The sequence below is a fragment of the Passer domesticus genome, chromosome 10, assembly GCF_036417665.1.
Source record: "Passer domesticus isolate bPasDom1 chromosome 10, bPasDom1.hap1, whole genome shotgun sequence".
Classification (NCBI taxonomy): domain Eukaryota; kingdom Metazoa; phylum Chordata; class Aves; order Passeriformes; family Passeridae; genus Passer; species Passer domesticus.
This window is the reverse complement of record NC_087483.1, coordinates 32096405-32116539: the sequence shown is the minus strand read 5'-3', so window position 1 is coordinate 32116539 and position 20135 is coordinate 32096405. Positions and strand designations below refer to the sequence as shown.

Genomic DNA, 20135 nt, shown 5'->3' with positions numbered 1-20135 from the left:
GGCGGCAGCGGCGCCGCAGCGCGCCCCCTGGCGAGCGGCCGCGGCAGTGCGGGGCACGGCTCCGGTGAGCGGCTGCGGGAGGGACAGCGCGCTCCTCTGTGTGTGTGTGTGTGTGCAACAGCGGCGTACGTGTACGTGAGACAGTGCCACAGAGTATCCTGGGCTGGAAGGGACTCACAGGGACCATTAGCTGCAGTTCCTGGCTCTTGCACAGGACAGCTCCAGCAATCCCATATTGCCTGAGAGCCTTGTCCAAACACTCCCTGAGCTCTGGCAGGCGTGGGGCCATGACCACTGTCCTGGTTGTTTGTGTATATTTGTACACTTGTGTGTACGTACAGGGAGCTGGGCTGTGTTGGGACAGTCCCGGGGGCACCACCTCAGAAGCCTGGCTGTCCCTAACATTTCTAGGGGTGATTAACCTCGGTGCTTATCCAAAAACTTAGGGAGAAGTGCCTTGTGCCAGCACGATTATGATTTATAGAGTTTTGTGAAGTGTTTCACATACAGGCTACATAGTACATTCAGTGTGTGATGTACCTTTTGTTAGTCAGACCAGGTTTTCTGATCTGCAGCCTGCCATGAAGCTTCTCTCAAACTAGGTGTCTTTCTTTGAATTCCAGTTATGTCATATAAGTGTTTGGTCTAATTTCTGCCATTAAATAATTAAGCAACTCTTAGTGCATACCATTTTCTAATTGTAATAATTACAATGAATTAGAAATGCTCGTTACAGCAAATAATGAAATGATTTGTGTACCTTGCATATCTATACATATGAATTTAGCACTGAGCAGCAATCACAGTTGCAGTGCACTCTTAATTCATTGCCTGTTCTGTGCTTGCAGGTGGTTCTCCTGGGGATTGACATCATCTCTGCGCTGGTGTCCCGCTTGCAAGATCGCTTCAAGGCCCAGATTGGCACAGGTGAGGGGTCTCTGTGTGACTGTCACCGTCACTCTGACACCACCTGCACTGGCTGCTGGACTCAGAGTTGTCCTTCTTCCCAGGAGAGCACTTGGGAGGCTCTCAGTGGTTTTCCTGCTCTGCTGAAGGACAGCAAGGCTGGTGCCTCCACTGGGCTTTGGGGGGAGAGCACAGGGGCTCTGCCACTGTTACATTTTTTTTCCTGAGGGATTTGAATGTTCCTGTTTTGTTTCCTTAGTGCTGCCAAGTTTACTTGATAGGCTGGGAGATTCTAAGGACTCAGTGAGGGAGCAAGATCAGACCTTGCTGCTGAAAATCATGGAACAAGCTGCTAACCCTCAGGTATGTTCCACAGCATGAGTGACTGGCTGTGTGAAAAAAGGAAACCTTTTTTCTGTCAGAAGATTTTCTCTGCCGTTTTTCTGTCTGAAATGGCTTCATCTCCCTACACCTTGTTGTAAGATGTTTACTTCACTTGGGAAGGCTATTGCCTGACAGGATACACATGGGAGCATGTCAGTGGATTTCCCAAGGAGGGGAGGAGTATATGTCAAGAGTTACTGTTCCAGGGTTTTGGAAGGTACTTGCTTTGTAAGTATGAGTATTGTTTTTAGGTAGTGGGAAGTTACTGTGAAGTCAGCACAAAACAAAGAATTAGTCAGATCTAAAAGTATCTTGCTCCTTTTTGTCCCGTTCTGCTTGGATGGGTGTAAAGCTTGGATTTGAGCTCCAGAGGTGGTGTGGTGTATGTCTGCTGGAAGACAGAATCTGTTTCTTACCCCATCTCATTTTTTTCTCTTTCCTGTCTTCCACAGTACGTGTGGGACAGGATGCTAGGAGGATTCAAACACAAGAATTTTCGGACAAGGGAAGGGATTTGCCTCTGCCTTATTGCAACACTCAATGCGTAAGTCAGGACCTTCTGCAAACCTCATGTGTTGTGTGCATGAACCTGCTCTGATTCATAATGGTGCTTTTTGTTCTTTATTCCAGATCTGGAGCTCAGAGTTTAACACTGAGTAAGATAGTGCCACATATATGTAACTTACTTGGAGATCCAAACAGCCAGGTGAGCTTTTGCTGTGAGTCACATTTAAAGGTTGTGCTGGTTGCCTTGTTGGTAAATGAGCTAATTGTGCTGCTGGTGGTGAACGCTGAATAATGCTGTGCACACAGAACCCTTGGCTGGTTTTGGAGAGGTGTAATTTGAAGTATGTCCAAAACAGCATATCAGTTACTCCAAGGGTTCAGCAGAACAACATGAATTTGCAGGTGAGATGAACAGAAGAGGGAAACCTTTGTGGGGAGGGAACTCCTGTGCCTTGGAGGCTGCAGGGATCCCTCTGGGCTCAGTGCAGCACCCCTCACCTTCAGAGAGGAACCAGTCTGGGCAGGGAGGGCAAATGGGGCCAGTCAGACAGCCTGGCCATGTGCACTGCCAGAAGCTGTACAGGCAGTTTCTGAATGGGGGTGAAGACAGTCTGTACCAGGACCTTTAATCAGCGATGCAACCCAAATGAAAATGCAAGTGGAATAAAATCTGCTGCTCCTAAGTGCTTTTTGTCTTGTTTGGAATTAGGTACAAGTATGCGGGGTTAGTGAGAAGAGGGAGGTGGAGAAGTAGTGTTCAAACTCATTGTGTAATGTGGACTGGCAGTTTCTGAATAATGCTGTTGGTTGTTCTGCCAGCATGGGTGACACATCTGTGATCCAGGTCTGGAGAGGGTGTTCAGGGTCTCCCTTGCTAAGAGGAGGACTGAGAGTGAAGCAGCCTTCCCTTGCTGCTTGTGCCACTGCAAGATTGTAAACTCATGAGTACAAGAAATTTAATGTTTAGGGTCCTCTGTAGTTCTGAGCTGGGACTAAGCAAGCTGTTACCCTCCAAGGAAATCCTAGTTTTAGGGCTTGACCTTGTTAAGCATACAGGTACCTTGGTCCTGCCATAGTTGAGCTGTTGAATTAACTGGAAAGTTGGTGAGGGCACTGAGACATTTTTCTTCTGTGCTGCTCCTTCCTTGTGCCTGGCACAGCCCCTTGTCCTGTATCCAGCTGCAGGGGGAAACAAGGCTGATCTCTTTCTCTTTCTCCTGGGTCTGGTGTCTCATTCCCAGAAAGCCTGTGCCTGAATTGGTCAGACAGAAATCGCTGTGACAGTGGCTCTGGGTGCAACAGTGTCTGCCCTGGGGCTGGTCCTGCGCTCCCCTGGAGCTGCTGCTGTGCTGTGCTGTGCTTCCTGAGCGCTGGGAGACTTGCTGGGCTCGGTCACTGCTGCCCTCTCTTGGAGAGAGGATCGAGAAACAGTTCCAGATCAAGTCCAGTTTTTTTTTCTTTTGTTGTGGATGTGGAAGCTGTTCCATCAGAGCCCTTTTCAAAAATAGTGCTTTCGTTGTTTTGAACTGATGTGATTGATTAACCTATGTGCATCTGGTGTGACAACAATACTTAAACTCTGATCATTTTCTCAAAATTACTAAAGTTTTGTTATTGCTGTGGTTGACTAAACCAAGTGTGATGGTGGGGGCTCCTTGCTGTGCTCCTTGGGATTTACAGTCCTGCAGCTGTGCCTCTGCCTAACTGTTCACAGAGGCAATCCTTGTGCTCAGGCTGGGCTGGGGTCTGTGTGCCCAGAAACTGGGGGCACCAAAGAGTCCCCACAGACTGCTCTGCCAGCAGCGTTGGTGGCAAATGGGGCTGATGGGCAGGAGAAGAGAGGCAGGAGTGCTGAGGAAGGGCTGGCATGCCTGGAGAGGCGTTTGGAGGCTGGCAGGGACCTGCTGAGCAGGAAGGCTGTGCAGCAGGAGAACGGGGTGAGGTGGGTGACAGGCAAGTGTTAGGGTTCTCTTTGGCTAGGAGGCAGGGGATGTGTGCCTGCCCTTTGTCTCCCACCTATAGGCAATTCTAGCTTGTGTCTCAGGATATTCCATGTCTATTCCTGGGGTGTGTGGGGCCATCTTCTGAGAAGCACGAGTGCACAGTCGGTGTTTCTGTGGGCAGAGCAGATAGTTTGTTTACCTTCTCTGCCTGCTGTGTCCAGTGGAAGAAGGGTTTAAGTACAGAAAGGTGACACTTTAATCAGATTTATGTCTCTTCTGTTGGCTGGAAGGAAGGATGTGCTCAGCAATTTCTTGCAAATCAGTTTGGAAAACATGCAAAATTCATGGTGACTCAGGTGATTGATTACTCCTCTCTTCCTCCCTGGTTTGCTATCAACATAGAAATGTAAGTTTATAAGACAGCATTAAAAACCAGTTTATTTTATAATATCCCAGTAATATAAGGTCTGTTTGTGTCTCTATCCTTTTTTTATCTAGTAAATATACTTGTATACAATGGGAGGAGTTTGGCAAAGGCAGCCAAGCTCCTTTTGCATGAAACCTTTCATCTTACACCTTCACTGCCTTTTCAATTTAATTACCTGCTGATACTGTTAACATGTGAAAGGCAGGGTTGGAAGCTCCTTCATGAAGTGTGTGGTAATGTGTATAGCAGCAGCTGTTGTTGCTGAGAAATAGACAAATTTAGTTCTCTGAGGTAGGACTTATTAGGGATTTATTAATTTAAATTATAAAGATGATTGATTTCTCATGTATCTCATCCAGGTTCGAGATGCAGCAATAAACAGCCTTGTGGAAATTTACAGACATGTTGGTGAACGTGTAAGGGCTGATCTCAGTAAAAAAGGATTACCCCAGTCTCGGTAAGTTGAGAATGTCCTTAGGTCTTCACTATTTTTGGGTTGATTTTTATTCCCTTCCTTCCTTCAGAAGACTTCAGGAACCTCATGATTGAACCTTTTCCCAGGATACTTGGTTCATTTTTTCATTTTATTTTTCAATCTGAAAACATTCAGATTTATTTAGTGCAGATCCTGTACCTTTGCCCAAGTATGCCACAGCATCTTTGGAAAACCACAAAAATTATTACCGATGTTTAGTTAATGGATTTAAGATTAAGGGAATTAATATTTCTCCTATATGCTCTGCATATAGGAGAAATGTAGAGAGGAGACACTTCAGAGTAGCTTGTGTTTATGCAAGTTAGGTTGTCAAGTTGGTTTTTAGGGGTGTGTTTTCTGGTATTTCTGTGAATAGTTAAGATAGAAAAAGTGGTGATAAACTGGAAGTGCATCTCCAATTAGCCATATCACATCTTCAGTAATGTATATTTTCAATTATATCTCAGGTTTTCCTTTCAGCTTTTGAGTGTTGATGTTGTTTTTTTAAATTTTAAAATTACTTCCTTGCACTGACATTTTCTGCTGACATTTTTTACAGTGCTCCCAATGATCTGAGTGAAGCCAAATCTGTTCTATAAGATGATACAATTTGGCTGCTCAGGGAAGTGGTGGAATCACCATCCCTGGAAGTGTTCAGAAGCCATGTGGATGTGGCATATGAGGACATGGTTTAGTAGTAAACATGGTGGTGCTGGGTTAAAGGTTGAGCTTTATGGTCTTAGAGGTCTTTTCCAACCTTTGTGATTTTATGATTCTAATATTCCTAAAATTTAAATTCAGTTGTTCATTGTGTATTTTTAAACTTTCAAATAGGTTGAATGTAATTTTTACAAAATTCGACGAGGTCCAAAAATCTGGAAACATGGTCCAGACTTCAGTTGGTGAGTAGAAGTACTTGTACTCTCTGTTTAGTGCTTTTAGCAATTTTCAGTTGGTGAGGCTTATTTTGTTTGTTTAGGACTGATAGCCGAAGACCCTTATCAGAGCCTCAATCTGTCTGTCTTGTCTGAGACTAGTGTTTTGCTTACTGTAATAACAGGTGTTTATTACTGTGTTTACAGATAAGCTTCTGAGCTAGGAAATAATTTTAACAGGTATTATAAATTTAATAGGTTTAACAGTAGATTTTGGGGAGAATTCTTGGTGAGGAATGCATCTTTCTGCCAACAGTTGAGTAGAGCAGATGAAGAACCTGAGTTCAGGACTGTGTGTTCCTGTCAAGCTCACACCCTCTGCAAGGCCAGGAGCAGGGGAGGTGATCTCCCAGTCATTCCCACCATGCTCTTCAAAGTCAAGAGAGCAGAGAGGTGTTTTCTCTTTTAAATAGGAAAAAATGCCTTTTTCATTTCTGGGCACCATTCTTCTTGCCATAACCATTTTACAGCACAGGAAACTTCATCCCTGCAGAATCAATAAAATTAACTGATTTGAAAATCCTGAAGTTATAGTTGGGATTATTCAGAAATGTGATGTATTATCTTGTATGTTTGGGAATGATGAAGACCTGTTACAGGTTCCTCTGTGATGGAATGGGTTAAAATTATGCTTTTGCACAATATGGGACTATTTTGTATGTCCAGCTGGATGATGCTTACAGGGGTAAAAAAAATGCAGTTAGGAAACTAATGTCCTTGTTCTTTTTTAACAGGTGGGAGGGGAAGTAAATATTTAATCCCTTAGCAAACTTGTTTAGGTTCCCAGCCTCCAGGTGATTGCTCTGAAACCCCTACTCAAACTGAAACAGATTTACTGCTGATTCAACTTCCTTGCTTTCTGCTTGGCTAGGCTAAGGTGGAATTTTTGTCTTGCTAGCAGTGGAATAGAATGAACCTTAAAAAAAAAAAAAAGGCAATTTGATGCATCATTGTACTATGTAGATTGCTGTTGTTTGGTGTTTCCAGGAGGCAGACTTGTGGTCTGAGATATATTGCTACATCTGAAGCATTGCTGAGTATCAGATCTTCTCCTTTTAGTCTTCATTGAAAGTTATTTTTTTCTTTTATACCCCTTTGTCACTGTTTCAGTGAAAGATTCACCCTTTTTGTACATTGAGGTCCTGAGGCATTATGATCCCCATTTTCTGACTTCATGGACAGGCTTTCACACAAAAGTACTCCTGTATTCTGCACTGTATTTAACCTGATCTTCTGATGTCTCCCTGCTCTTGCTTGTGCTGTGTCAGGATGCAATCTCTGGAGTCTGTGTGTGTCGTAGAATTTCTCCTCAGTAGAATCTCCTGTATGAACATTGAGACAAAAAAGTAGCCTGGGGGAAAAGGGAGGGTGGAGGGAGTGTTAAAGGTCAAAGAGAGCAAAGCTAGGATCTGCTATTGTTCTGCCAGAAGCTTTTCATATTCCTTAGAAATGAAAAAGTTGTTCTGTAAGTTCTATAGTTGCAGAATTAAAGTGGTTCTCATTTATGAAGTTAGTAATGATGACATTACTTATTAACATTGTTTGTGTGTGTTTGAGGGGAGGGTTCAGTTTCCCTTAGTGCCATAGGCTTGTTTGTTGCTTCTTCTTGCCCTCCAAGCACAGCACAAATACAGCATTACATGCTCGTCCTATCTTGTGTGTCAACAGCTCTGTGCAACTTTGAGTTTATCTGTGAGATTGTGTAAGCCAGCAAAAGGAGGCTTATCTTCACCCACAGTCACAAGTTTATTGTGGCCTCTGAGAGAAAGACAAGCTAAATTTGTCAGGTTTCTGGTGTCCCTGACACTTTCTGAACAAAGGTGACACTTTCAGCAGTTGTCAGAGTCACCAGGGAAGATGGTGATAGATACTGCACATGTAAAAGATTTGCCTTTCTCAGTAAATAGTGGAAATAGCTCAGTCTTGTTAACCCTTTGAATCTGGCAGAGTGGTTGGATGGATGACTACATGAATGTGCTTCTCTTGTGGGTAACCAAGAGCCGTTGGCAGAAAGGTCACTCATAACTGAGCACCAGAGTTGTGCTAATCACAGCGAGACTTGGAAGTGGTTGTCAAACCTCTCTTACCACAGAGCACAGTGGTACATGGCAGCTGGGACAGCAGCTGTGGCTTCTAGCATGGTGGAATACAGTAAAAACTGATCTCTTGGCTCTGAGACACCTGTTTGGGATAGCAGCTTCCTCTAGCAGTTCACTGAGGATTCAAGTGAAAGGAAGGAATTGCAGCAGCGCTCTTTGTATATCAGCAGTACTTTGGAGATTAGTGAGTTGCTCTCACTTGTTAAAGGTTTCATATCTAGTGGTTCCCAAGATACAAACAGAAATCTTACACAGACTAGTAGAAAAGTTGGTTAAAATGATAGGACATTTTCTTAACCCAAAGAAGAAATCTAATGAGTCAACTCTAATCAGACTGAATTCCAAGTCTCTGAAAATAACTGATGTTTTGTTTTGGCTTATCTTTCTATACTGTAGTCCATTAGTGCTTGTTTGAGTTTATCTTGAATTGTTTGATTGGTTTTTTGGCTAGGCTTTGTTTTTATCATTTAGTAACACAAGAATCAAATTCATAGTGGGGTGGGGGAGGTTTGCATAGTAATCTGAGGTGTTTCATTAAGTCGGAGGAGGTTTTGGCAAGCCCAAGTATGCTGCTTGTTGCTAGGCTACCAGCAGCCCTTATAGCTAGAATATGAAGTTAAAATCCATGCTGGATTTCTTGATGATTCTCAGTGCATCTCTGTTTTGTTATTTGGCATATAATTAGTCAGCCTCTTGAAGCAAAAATTATAGTTTTTCCCCCTTTGGGCTTTCAGCAAGCTAATTATTTTCTATGTAACTGCTTTTGCTAATTATGCAGATGCCTTATTCCCCTGGGACAAATACATTTTCAGCATGAAAGAGCCAGTAATTGCCAGCTAGTCAGCTGCTGTCTTTGAGTGGCATTGTGTGATGATCTTTAGTTGGATGTGATACAGAGGGAGGCTATTGGACAGAGACTCCAAGAAATTCATGCTGTATGGGTTTCCTTGGTATTATGTGGAAGGGCCTTTACAGAAGCTGTACAGATTTTTCATGGATTTGAGTTGACTTTGAATCAGATTTGGACTCCAGAAGACTTTATAATCAATTTCAGTAAAGATTAAGAATAAAATAAATTATCTATTGAAAAATAAAGGCTGATAGGAATCAATGACCCAAACCAAAGTTATTAGCAACCAAAATGTTTTGGTGTGGTTTTTATGCTTTTCATCGTTGTGGTATCCTAATATGATGCAAATCTTCATTTTGTAAATGTCAGTCACACAATTTTTGCAAGATGCACTTATATTTGTGCATGAAGGGATACAGTGGTGATGTTCCTGTGGCAAAGGAAGGCATTGAACTTTCTTGTTGATGTTGAGTTTTGTCTTAGAAGAGCAAGATTTAGGGACAGTGGAGGTGGTGTAGTGGTCTTGGGCTGGAAGGAAATCAAAACAGGATCTTAAAGCCAGAATTCTGGAGCTGAGATCTCTCCCCCAGCTCGTGGGGGTACTCGTGGAGTAAGGTGAGGGGAGGATGCAATTTTGGTAGCTGACTGCATGAGTGTGTGTTCTAAGAGTAAGCAAGTTAATTAAAACAGTGCTGAAATAAAAGACATGATAATTTCTGTTACTGAAAACTTATGAAGACGGAGCAATGCTACTTTTCAGTAGAACTACTTCTATATTTGGGAGGGTGTATAAGACAAATATGCTATTTACTAAATGAATCCTGTTTGTGAAGTTGTGAACTTGGAGTTAAATAGATGAAAACTGGAGCTATTTTAGATTCCTGTGTTTTGCTGGTAATAAAGCTGAGTCATTGGAAGCTATTTTCATATTTATTATCTGAAAGAAAACCACCCACATTTGCCAAGTGATGCTATGCATCTGAGGGTGGAATATTGTTTGTTTGTCAACACACATCCAAGCAGCAGAACTGCAGACAGGAAGGAGGGACAATTGTCTGGGATAACAGATATTTTGAACCAGTAAATGCTGCACTGTGCTTTTTTGCATTCATACCTCCTTGTGCAATTAAATTTCCATTGTGGCTTGCTCTCTATTAATACAGTTCTCAAGTTGAAATACAAAGTGAAACAGAAGATTGGTTTCATTGACTCAGCATTTTTAGGGCACAAAAAAAGCAAATAAATGCCTATGCACCTGTGTGGACTGAGAGAGAGCAGTAATGTTTGAGTGATGTTTGAATGAACACAATTGATGGCACATCCTTGTGGAAGGTATAAATGGACAAGAGGAGCTCTGCTCCCTTTCTAACAGCTTTGTAAATAAGCATATTGCTGAAATTCTCAAATGCAGAAGGGGAGGGGTGTGAGCAAGCAGGCACAGGGGGGCACATGGAGCAGCTGCATGCTGAACAGGCTTTTATTTTGGAGCAGAGGAGGCAATCGCCTGCTAGGTCACACAGCAGAGCGGTGTGGGAGGGTGGCGAGTTGGCTGCTGATTGAGTTGCTGAGAAACATGTACTGAGAGACGTGTACCGTGGGGCTGCTCCCCAGCACAGTGCCCTTCCCCAGCCCTGCAGAGAATAATGACTACAGGCAAAGGTAGGTGCTGATGATTGTGCCACGGGCATGGATGTGTTTATTTGTTAACGTCTGAGTATTCGGCTGCTCTGTTTCTTTTTAACGGTGTGTAGAGACTTGCAGTAGAAGCAATCTTGCAGTAAAAGTGGAACTTAAAAAAAATGGTCTGCAACAATCTGTAGCCTGGTGTCATCAAGCTCAGTTTAAGATTATATAAAATATGATAAATGGTCTTTTTGATGGGGTGAAGAAAGAGAATGTGTGCATATGTAAGGGACCAGAACAGGTTGAGAGAGGTGAGGACATGAATTTTCATAAACCCTGCTGGTCTGTGTTGTTTTTGAGTGATCGTTGAGACTTCCATTTCCTAACTGTTTTCCTTTTGCAGCACCAGCTGGGAAGATTATTTAAATTGGTTATGAGTACTTCTGAATTAGCATTGAATCACAGTTCCAAGAATGTACCAAATGGAGATACCACTTTTTTTTAACCTGTATTTTTGTGTTTTAACTGCATTTCTGTAACAGGATGTCTGTGGTAGTCGGTGAGGCTGGATTGGGACTTGGTGAAATGGAAAGGTAGAGGAGCTTTGTATCTATTCACCTGTGAAGAATTAATTTACAGGAGGGAAGCATATATTGTATTTATTTTTGGTATGCAAGAAGCCTGTGCTTTTCATCTGAGCTTTCAGAGGAGATGATATCTGTTAGTCATCTTTGTAAAAGCTACATTTTCTTTCTTCCTCCTTTCTCTCAACTCAGTGTACCTGTTGTCTTTTTGAAATCCTTCCTTATACTGTGGATGTAGTAGACTAATTTTAGGAAGTCTGAATTGGTCTAATCCAAATTTTATTCACGTTGGGTTTGTATTGATATTTATTGTCACAAGGTGTGAGTTAATTGGCAGCTTTTTTGTAACAGAACATGGAAATCTCCTGGGCAAATTGAGTGCTGTGGAATGAATACTGCATGCTGCAATATGTGCCATTTCTATGGACAGATCTTTATTTTATGCTTTTGGAACTCTGTTTTCCAAGGCAATTACTGCATGTATTTTCAGAGGAAGCAGTGGATACATAAGTGTTCCTTATTCACCATCAATAAATGCCTCCCAATGCCAGGAAATTAATACAGAAACCTGTCTGGGCTGGTTCTTCTCTTCATGAACTGCATCACCTGTCAGTGGATAGTGTCACCACCTACAGCTGAGGGACCTTTGCACTCTGGCTCCTGCTGTCTCTCAAAAGAGGAGTTGAGAATAATCCATGATTTTTCCAAAGTTGGAATTGTGTTGAATAATTAATGTACTTCATTGCTTATTACAGAAAACAAGCATGTATTTGTTGTTGTCAATGAAGTGTGATGATTTCATCATGCTGGGAACTTCTCAGCTTTAAAAGATCAGCTGGTGCAATGAAGAGCCTGGGGCAGTGGTCTAGCTGATCTTATCAGCTGGGAAATGTCTGACCTCCAGGTCACTGTTGGTTGTGTGAACTGTAGTAGTAGCAAGTGTCAGAAGAGTATGTGTGTAAGTTGTTAGGGTATTGTGAATTCTGGATTGAATCCAAAGTACCTTGATCCAGGATTTCCTTGCAAAAAAGACCAGAGTTACTCTGGTTGTTTCATCACTTCCCCTAAGCTTGATGGTTTTATATGAACACACAAATGCTCTTTTGGCAAAGCTTTGGTGTAATTAAGCAGAACCACTTTACTGCCAGCATCACTAATAGGCGTGCATAAAATACAGGCTGAAGGAGTGGGCAGTTAAAGGATGAAATGCTGCTGTTTAGTGTGGGCTTCATGAGTAAAAGATTAATGTGCACCATTCCATTATTACTGATGGAAGTTAAATGCATGAATGTCCTGCACATCTGGAGATTCATTTCTTCATGCAGGGCCTGTTTTCTTCATCCCCATTGGTAAAGTACCGTGTGTATCTGAGCAAACTCAGTGGTTGCCTCAGGAAACATGCACCTTAGAACACATGGCAAGGATGAATCTATAGTCCAGTGTTCATAAAGAGTTGGAAAGAAAAAAATCCTACACCCTTCCATCCCAAGGAAACTGCAGTAACATCTGGTACAGCTGTGGAGGCGATCACAGTTCAGGAATGTTTAGTAGTTTGCTGATTTCTTTGCTATGATCTTTTCTTTCAAATTCTTTCACCTGTTTTGGTGTCAGGTTGGTTTAACCTCTGAAACAAAGCCTTACATTTGCAGTGGTCATTGTCTTTAAAGTCTTTGCACCAGTTTAGTGGTATTTTCCTGTGCTGTTTTTCCCAGCTGGCTCTCCTTTGTAGTTGTTCTGTCAGAAAGAGCTTGCAGTCAGAGCTGGAGCAATATTAACTCCAGTGACATTTTTACATGAAAGGACTAACTAAATCTTATGGTTTTGATCACTTTGCTTTGCTTATGGTACACAGAATTTTCCAGGGGCAAGTTCATCAGTAGGATGGTTCATAGATATGCCTGTGCCCACACATATTGATCACTGTGAATATAGCAGTGATTTTAAGTCAGCCTTTTAATTCTCAGCAATTCTCTGAGAGCTGGGAGTACAAAGTATTCAAATACCGTAGAGGAAGACTGGCACACTAAAGGGCAGTCTGGTGGGAGTAAAAAGTATCCCATAGTTGCACACTGTGCAGATTTGTGAAGTTTATTTGGGTTTTGTTTGTGTTTCACACATACTGACTTCAACGCTTGTTGAGGGTACATAGTAGAGTATTTATGTGAGCACAAGTGAAGGTATCACAAACTTTCTGCTCCTGTGGCAATAATTGAAAAATTGATCTTGGCATAGAAGTCCTTGCCTGAGGCTCACAAATAGGTCAGTTTCCAAGAAAGTGGTGAAGGAGTAGGTGTCTTTCTTTTCCCTTTCTGTATGCTGGCTGGGTGCAGGAGAGTAGTCTCCTAATAACTACTTTTAAATGAATGCTCTGGGCTGTTTTTATATAGAATCACTGTCCCAGTTAGAATTCAGTTGCTGTCCTTAATCAGCTGCCTCAGTGGTGGCCAAGGACTGCTTGGGGAAGAGATGAAATTTCTTGCGCCTCTTGTGGAGCGCTTTGATGAATTCTGTGCTGCTGCTCTCATTTATTTGATGAGATTTATTTTCAGGTTGAGTGTGTAACAAGTGGACTGGGTATGGCTGCTGTAATTAGCAGCCTCTGAGGGCAGCAGTCACTCTGTGGTAATTGGTGAAATACAGTGTAGGCTTCTATGGGCAACAGAAGTACATTAAATGTGTGTTCCTCCTACCAGCAACAAATAGCATCCCTGTCCTTGTATGTTGCAACCACAGTAGCTGCAGCTTCCATAACTCTGAGGTTTTATTAAAGAGTCTGGACTGAAGAGCACCTGCTTGATTTCTGAAGAACCTGAGACCAAATGCTTGGAAGCTTGAAGGTCTTCTTGTACCTAGTTGCTTTTCATTTTCAGATCATTGTGCTTGTGCTGGATGAGATTAGACTGCAGAGCCCATTTCTGAGGAAGACTTTCTAATACAGATGGTGTATCCAGTTTAACATGCAGTGGTAGAACAAAACCTGCTGTTACAGCCGTGTTAGTGGGGGGCATGAAGAGGAGCTTCTTTTAAAATTCAGGAGTGGACAAGTGCAGGTTTGTTAACTCCAGAGGGAAGTACAGGAAAGGCATTGTCTGTACTTGGCCCTGGTCTGGCATTACACTGCCTTCCTCCTCTGTTATGTTTGGCTGAAGTATTTTGTTTGTAGCTCAAATACAGCAATGTGAAATAGAACAAAACTGAGCTATAATAAGTAAATGCATCCTATTTTTGTAGTATTAAGACAGCAAATACTGCATAATGACTGGGTTTCTTCTGCCTGCTGAAGGAATTAATTCAGCCCTGCTGCTCTGTCAAAAGAATCCTTTTGTTGCACTGTGCTAAGCAGTTTGAGTATCTTTTTTTGTTTATTCCCCTGAAGCCCCAAAACTGCAGACAGCCCTGAATAATCCTGGCTAGGTTTACACCCCACGTGTAGCCTGCAGGGATCTCACTGCAGACAAATCTTCACGAGGAAAGCTGCTAATGGCTGCTGCTTTGCAGGTGGCCTTCAGAGTCAAGCCCAGGTGAGTTTTATCAAAATTTATAAACAATGCATTACAGAGGAAGAGAGAAATACCTCCATTCACCGTGTCACTTGAACTGCTTTTTTCAAGAATGGCAAAACCTATAGCAACCACGTTTCCAGAGCTGTTCCCTTTCCTGTGACACACCTAACCTGCCTTCCCACTGAGCTTGTCAGTGCACAACAAAATCCTTTAGGTGCTTGACGTGGATGTTTCTGGTGTGAGATGCAGATGCTGATGTCTAAGGAATATGAGACATATCTGTACTTCTTTGGAGATGAATGCTTGAATACAGATGTAGAAGAGAGAAATTTACACTACTTTTTTACTCCAGATCTGCTCCCTTTGATACTAATGGACTCTTTCTAATGATTTCCATGGGAAATGAACAGGCCCCTATGTAAATTTCTGGTAGACTATGTTGTAAAAAGCCTTGTTTTGAGTATTCTAGGCATGACTGCTCCTAGCCTTCTGCAGGGAAGGGGGAGACAGGAGTTTCAGGTATGAAACAGTGTTGGCACTGCTTCTGCTGGTGTTTATGCAGTTGGCAGCACGGGTGCAGCCTTCACCCCCATGCAGTGAGACTGTTCCCTTTGGCTGTGGGTGGAGGAGAGGTGTGCACATCTTGTAAGAAATGCATGTCTGCCGAGTAATGGGACTCCTGTCTAGTGAGCTCTGGCTCGTAATGAGGCCTGACATTTCTAATTAGGGCAGCTTTATGAAGAATGGGTCGATCTCCGTTCTCCATCATTTATGTTTCTTCCCTGAACTCCCCCCAGCTCCTGCTGGGATCAGGGGCAATCCTGGAGGCAGCCCTGGAGAGGCAGGGCTGGGCACACTTCTTCGTGCTGCAGCTCTGCCAGTGCACTTCAGCTCCGATTTATGCTCCTGCTGTTTGAGCTCTGTGCTGGGCAGGAGCTGAATCTGCAGAGGGTTCTAATCACATGGAGCTGCTGTGATGTGCAGGGACAGTCACGCTCCTTTTCACTGGAGACTTAAATAAGATCTGATCCCAAGCTTCCACAGGCAAAATATTTATGCACCAGCACACTGAAACTTATTCTCTGCTCCCTCCCCCTTAAGAAGCTCCATACTTGTCTCTAGTGCTTTCCTCAGATGTCTTTTTTTTTCCTTTTCTTTTTGATGTGCTCACTGGATTTTGTCTCACTGCAGTGGGATTTCTCCAAAGACTCTGTACTGGGTCTTTGTATGCACGTTGTGCTCCATGCTTGCTGCTTCCTTTCATGGCACTCCCTGAAGCCTATTTATTATCATGGGCTCTAAAGCAGTCTTGTCCCTATTTTTGTCCTAGCTATTTCTTGTTTGTAGCAGCACATTATAAGGAGCTCTGTTCACACTGCCTGAAAGTGTGGGAGATGTGACAGAATCCTGGTGCCTGGGAGCTTTGTCACAGAGCTGGATTGTGCCAGGTCCTGTGTACAGCCCGGGCTGGGCGCTCCATCAGCTGCAGCAGAATGTTCCCTTCAGGGCCTGCGGTGTGAGCATGTTACGTTTGGTCCCAGAAAGCTGCATCACAGAGCCGTCTGAAACACCATGTTTACCATGCCCTAAAAATGGTAAATAGTTCCAGTTAGAGGTGAGAATGTACCTGCACTGTGTTTGATGGTTCTCTGCACCCTTGGCAGCGATGGTCTGACCAGTATGTGAAAGCAGGTGATCTCTGCTCCCTCATGGCACACAAGGGGTTTCTATGAAGCTATACACAGGACAAATGCCAGTAAAAAGCTGCAATGAGCAGCTCATCTTGTAAATTTTGGGCTGGAATCTTGACTTTTGTGATCTATAATGCATAGACCACTAATTCCAGAGAACCTCTGAATTAGAAGTAAGGTTTTTTTCATCAAGAGATTTTCAGTTGGTTTTATGCAAGTTCCAGTAGTCCACATACTTGAGGGACTGAGAGGACAGTCTTATGCTTGGGGATTTTTTCCATGAGTTGATACTTTACTTTCAAGATAGTGAGTGAAGCACTGGAAGAGGTTGCCCAGAGGATCTTCATCCATGGAGGTTTTTAAAATGAGTCTTGATGTAGCCTTGAGCAATACAACTTTGTCAGCCCTGCTTTTGAAAGGAGATTTGATCACTTGACCTTCAGAGGTCCCCTTTAACCTAAATTATGCTATTATTTAATTTTTCCTCCTGTAGGACGCAGTAGTTACGGAAGATCTTCAGACTGGTTCAGTATTTTTTTTATTCAGTACTTTCTAGCTGTGTGTGTCAGTGAGCTGAAGGCAAGGTTTGCCAGTGTCATTTGAGATTGTGTCTGATATTCAGCTCTCCAGTTTATCACAAGTGATAACAGGGCTAAAGGCAGAAGAGAATGTGACCTCAGCTAACAACATAACCTAATGTCAGCATGAAAAGGCTGCAAGCCACAACAGAGGCACCTCTGAAAATGGCAACACGTATCCTTTAATGCACATCCTCTGCTGATTTGGTGTTATGCTAGAATGGGTGATGATGCTTCACTTTAGTTTCATTGGTCTGTCATCAGCGTGACTGTCAAGTTGCACATGGGCATTTTCAGTAAAACATTAAGATACAGATTGCTCTTTGATTTTAATATTAAAAATTTAAAGCTTGATATTTAAATGTGGATATATTCTAACTGTTCATGTGAAAAGCAGTTTGCTAAAAATTAGTAGATGAGCTGTATTTTGTTCCATTTAATCTTCATGCCATTCTTCAAGATACTATTATTAGGAGTCTCCTGAAACTTCAGTTGTAATGGCAAGCTTTATTTTGCAGACAGAGCTCTGTATTCCTCTTCCCTATGTAGGCAGCCTAAATATTTCTTATAACTCAGGATGTTTGAATTAATTTTCTCCGTCTCAGTAAGGTTTTTTGCCTTCTTTCCTTGTAATATTTTGAAAAGGAAGCTAATTAAGCCTGGTTTAAATGTAATCTAGATAACTAACCTAGATCACCTCAACAAATCCACCCCTATTTCAGCAGGAATTATCAGTGGTTCTTTGTGTTGGTGGGAGAGGCTTTCCAGATGAACTAGAAGGACCTTGTTTCAAATATTTAAAAACTAAACACAAAATTACTATTAAAAAAGAGGGACTGGAAGTTCTCTAGCCCATTTTCTTGCTTCTGTTTTTCAGTGAAAACTTCATCAATTCAGTCTCCAGACTGTAAAGAGCAGGGAGTGTGTAGTGGGCAGCCTTGAAGCTTTGCATGGGTAAAGAGGCGAGGCAGACAGTTCAAGTTTATGCTAATTGAAGCATTGACTTCTTATGGGCATCCTTATGTAAAGGTTTTATTGAAATTCCTGCCTCCCAGTTAAAAAAACTGTGATCTTGCTTGCTTTCAATCTCTGAGCAAAACTAAAAGTGAATCTATAATTGTCTGTTACGTGCTGTGCTTCACATGTGCCAGTTCCTCTGTTTGCTAATTCTTCTTTAAGTGAAGGCAAGCACAGATGGTTGCTAAAGAGAACCAGATGATTTGCCAGCATGGTGGTGTGTTTGCAGGAGTGGGACTTGGACAGGCCTAAGGCTGATTTGTTGTCATTGCTTTGAGTTTGAAATTTTCATTCAGACAGTTAAAATTCCTGAGTTTTGGCACCATCTTTAGTTTGTGGTTTGATTAATTTCTGGGTTTTTTAATTCTAGCAGTATGCTTGCTGACCTTTCAGTCATCTGTTGTTAAGAAGCCATGCTTGTTACCTGTTGAGCCTAAGTGGGAATGGGACATGAATCAGCCATGAACAGGGAAGTTCATGTAGGACATGCATTAATTCTGTAAGAGACGTAGGGGTTCTTCTCTCCATACTGCCAGGAGGCAAAGTTGCTCTCATGCCTTCACAGACTCTTCAGACTAAATCATGCCAAGAGAGTCTCACCAGAGGGGCAGCGTGAGTATGATTTCATCTTTTTAGCTCAGCTGACATAGTTTAGCTGGCCCCTGGGTGCTGGTTAATATGCAGTCTAATAGTTCAAAGCTTGCTTCTCTGGCTTCTAAGCATGGATTCAGTGTTTGACAACATCTAGGGAGCTGATGGGATGTGCACTATATCCAAGGAACCAGGGTGCTGCTGGTCACTGATGGCTGCAGGCTGCCACAGCAGTACAAATAGTAAAGAGCTGTTGTGTAACTGAGCCATTCAGTTCCAGTCTGAACAAAATAATAATTTTTGCTACTTGAAATGAAGGTAAGTGATCTGTAATGGAGGTGAGCAATTCAGGTGGCTCAAGCTGGTTAATGGTGGAAGCTTCAGGTGAACCAGGCTGATCCTGCTCTCATATTTTGGGAGGCCTCAAATATTTTTTTCTATCTGAATAAAATGATACCTGGTAAAGCAGTTGGCCACATATGAGGAATAACCATGCCTAGACAGAAATGTCTTACTTCTATAGTATCTGCAAGTGTACAGGACCTTCAGCACTCCTGCTTGTGAAAAGAATGAAGTGGTCAAGCTATGACTGGTATTTGTCTTCTCCGGAAATGCTGAAGGTTTGTGTACATTTGAGCACAGAATTTGGGTTTAGGGATTTGACAAGACGTTATTTTCCCTTACACTTTATTTCCATTTCTTCTGAATTTTGTTTGCATCTGGAGGCAGAGTGCTGTGAACTGCTCACTTGCCCTGTGTTTGGTTTTCAGTAACAGCTGCTGACAGATGGCAGTGCCCTACAAGCATTCCCTGTTATTTGCAAGGCAGCAGCAGCCTATATTGCCTGCTAAAAATTGCTGAATTGGATGGAGAAAGATTTATATGTTTGTTTTTTTTCTGCAACTTGATCTGCTTGACATTTTCTGACGTGCAACTACTGATACACTTCTTTGTTTTCTTTGTGTTATAGTCAGCTGTTTGTGCAATTTTTTTTAATGTTCATACTGGTTCTTCAGATAGTCTAAGCAATGCCTGGAAACACCTGCTAATAATAAAAACTTTCTAATTTGGTGCTCATATCTGCCTCTGCTTTCACACCTCCTCTGTGGTATTACCACTTCCATACCTGATAGTGTTTCAGTCATGGAGTTCATGAGCATTTTTCAGTGTGTCAACAGACAGTAATCCTGCCTGTCAAAGTGAGTATTAACACTTGGTTACACAGAGTGTAACACATGGTCACTCCTGCTTCTGATTTGTGAAAAGGTAAAGCAAATGCATGAGAGTCTGGAATCTGACTGTTGATCTTAAGCAGTATTACAATTTCAAAATAATTTACTTGAGTGATCTTTTACTTGGTGAATTAATAAATAGAAATAGTGAGTGGTAGCTCTCAGTTTTTACAACTGGTTCAAGTGTGCTTTTGGACAAATGTATTTGCACGTTTGTGAGTCACTGTGAAAGCCCCAAAGTTGAAGGTTCAGAAAGGAAACTCTCAGATAAAGTCTATGACTAGTTGTTATCATTGGAAGATTGGTCTCACTGTCTCTTCCAGCTGGTAGAAGGAAGGTCTTGGTGTCACCTGGAATTCTGATGTTGCTACACAATTAATAAATACAAACCACCAAATATATTTTACTTGTATATAATACGAGTGTATTTGCTTTGCATATGAGAGTGGGAAGCTGTTGTGAAATGAATCATGTGGAAGAACCATTGTTTTCCTTGCTAGATTTTACTCTCTAACACACATTTCATTTTTTAACAACTTAGTCCCATATTTTTAATCTCTCCATTCCTGTGTCTGAAATTAAATATGTTTAAAATAAAATACTGAATTATTTGACGTGTTATTTTCTTTTGTTCCTGCTCTAGAATATAAATTCTAGCTGTGTCTGAACACCTTACAGCCCATGAGAGACAAAGTCCCTTTAGTAACCTTGAACTTAGACTTTTTGTTTGTCACACAGTACACAGATGTATTACAGAACATTCATAATTTGAGTGAGGACTGTCAGGAGG

The 20135-nt window shown here is 42.2% G+C and overlaps 1 protein-coding gene across 1 annotated transcript in view; it reads left to right on the top strand.

The window, feature by feature from the left end:
- CLASP1 (cytoplasmic linker associated protein 1) overlaps positions 1–20135 on the top strand; it is a 168242-nt gene that overhangs the window by 44068 nt on the left and 104039 nt on the right. The window contains exons 3-8 of the mRNA XM_064434988.1: positions 849–927; positions 1166–1269; positions 1743–1834; positions 1921–1996; positions 4527–4624; positions 5477–5544. Coding sequence (XP_064291058.1) covers positions 849–927; positions 1166–1269; positions 1743–1834; positions 1921–1996; positions 4527–4624; positions 5477–5544 — 517 coding nt within the window. The remainder of the gene's footprint in view (positions 1–848; positions 928–1165; positions 1270–1742; positions 1835–1920; positions 1997–4526; positions 4625–5476; positions 5545–20135) is intronic.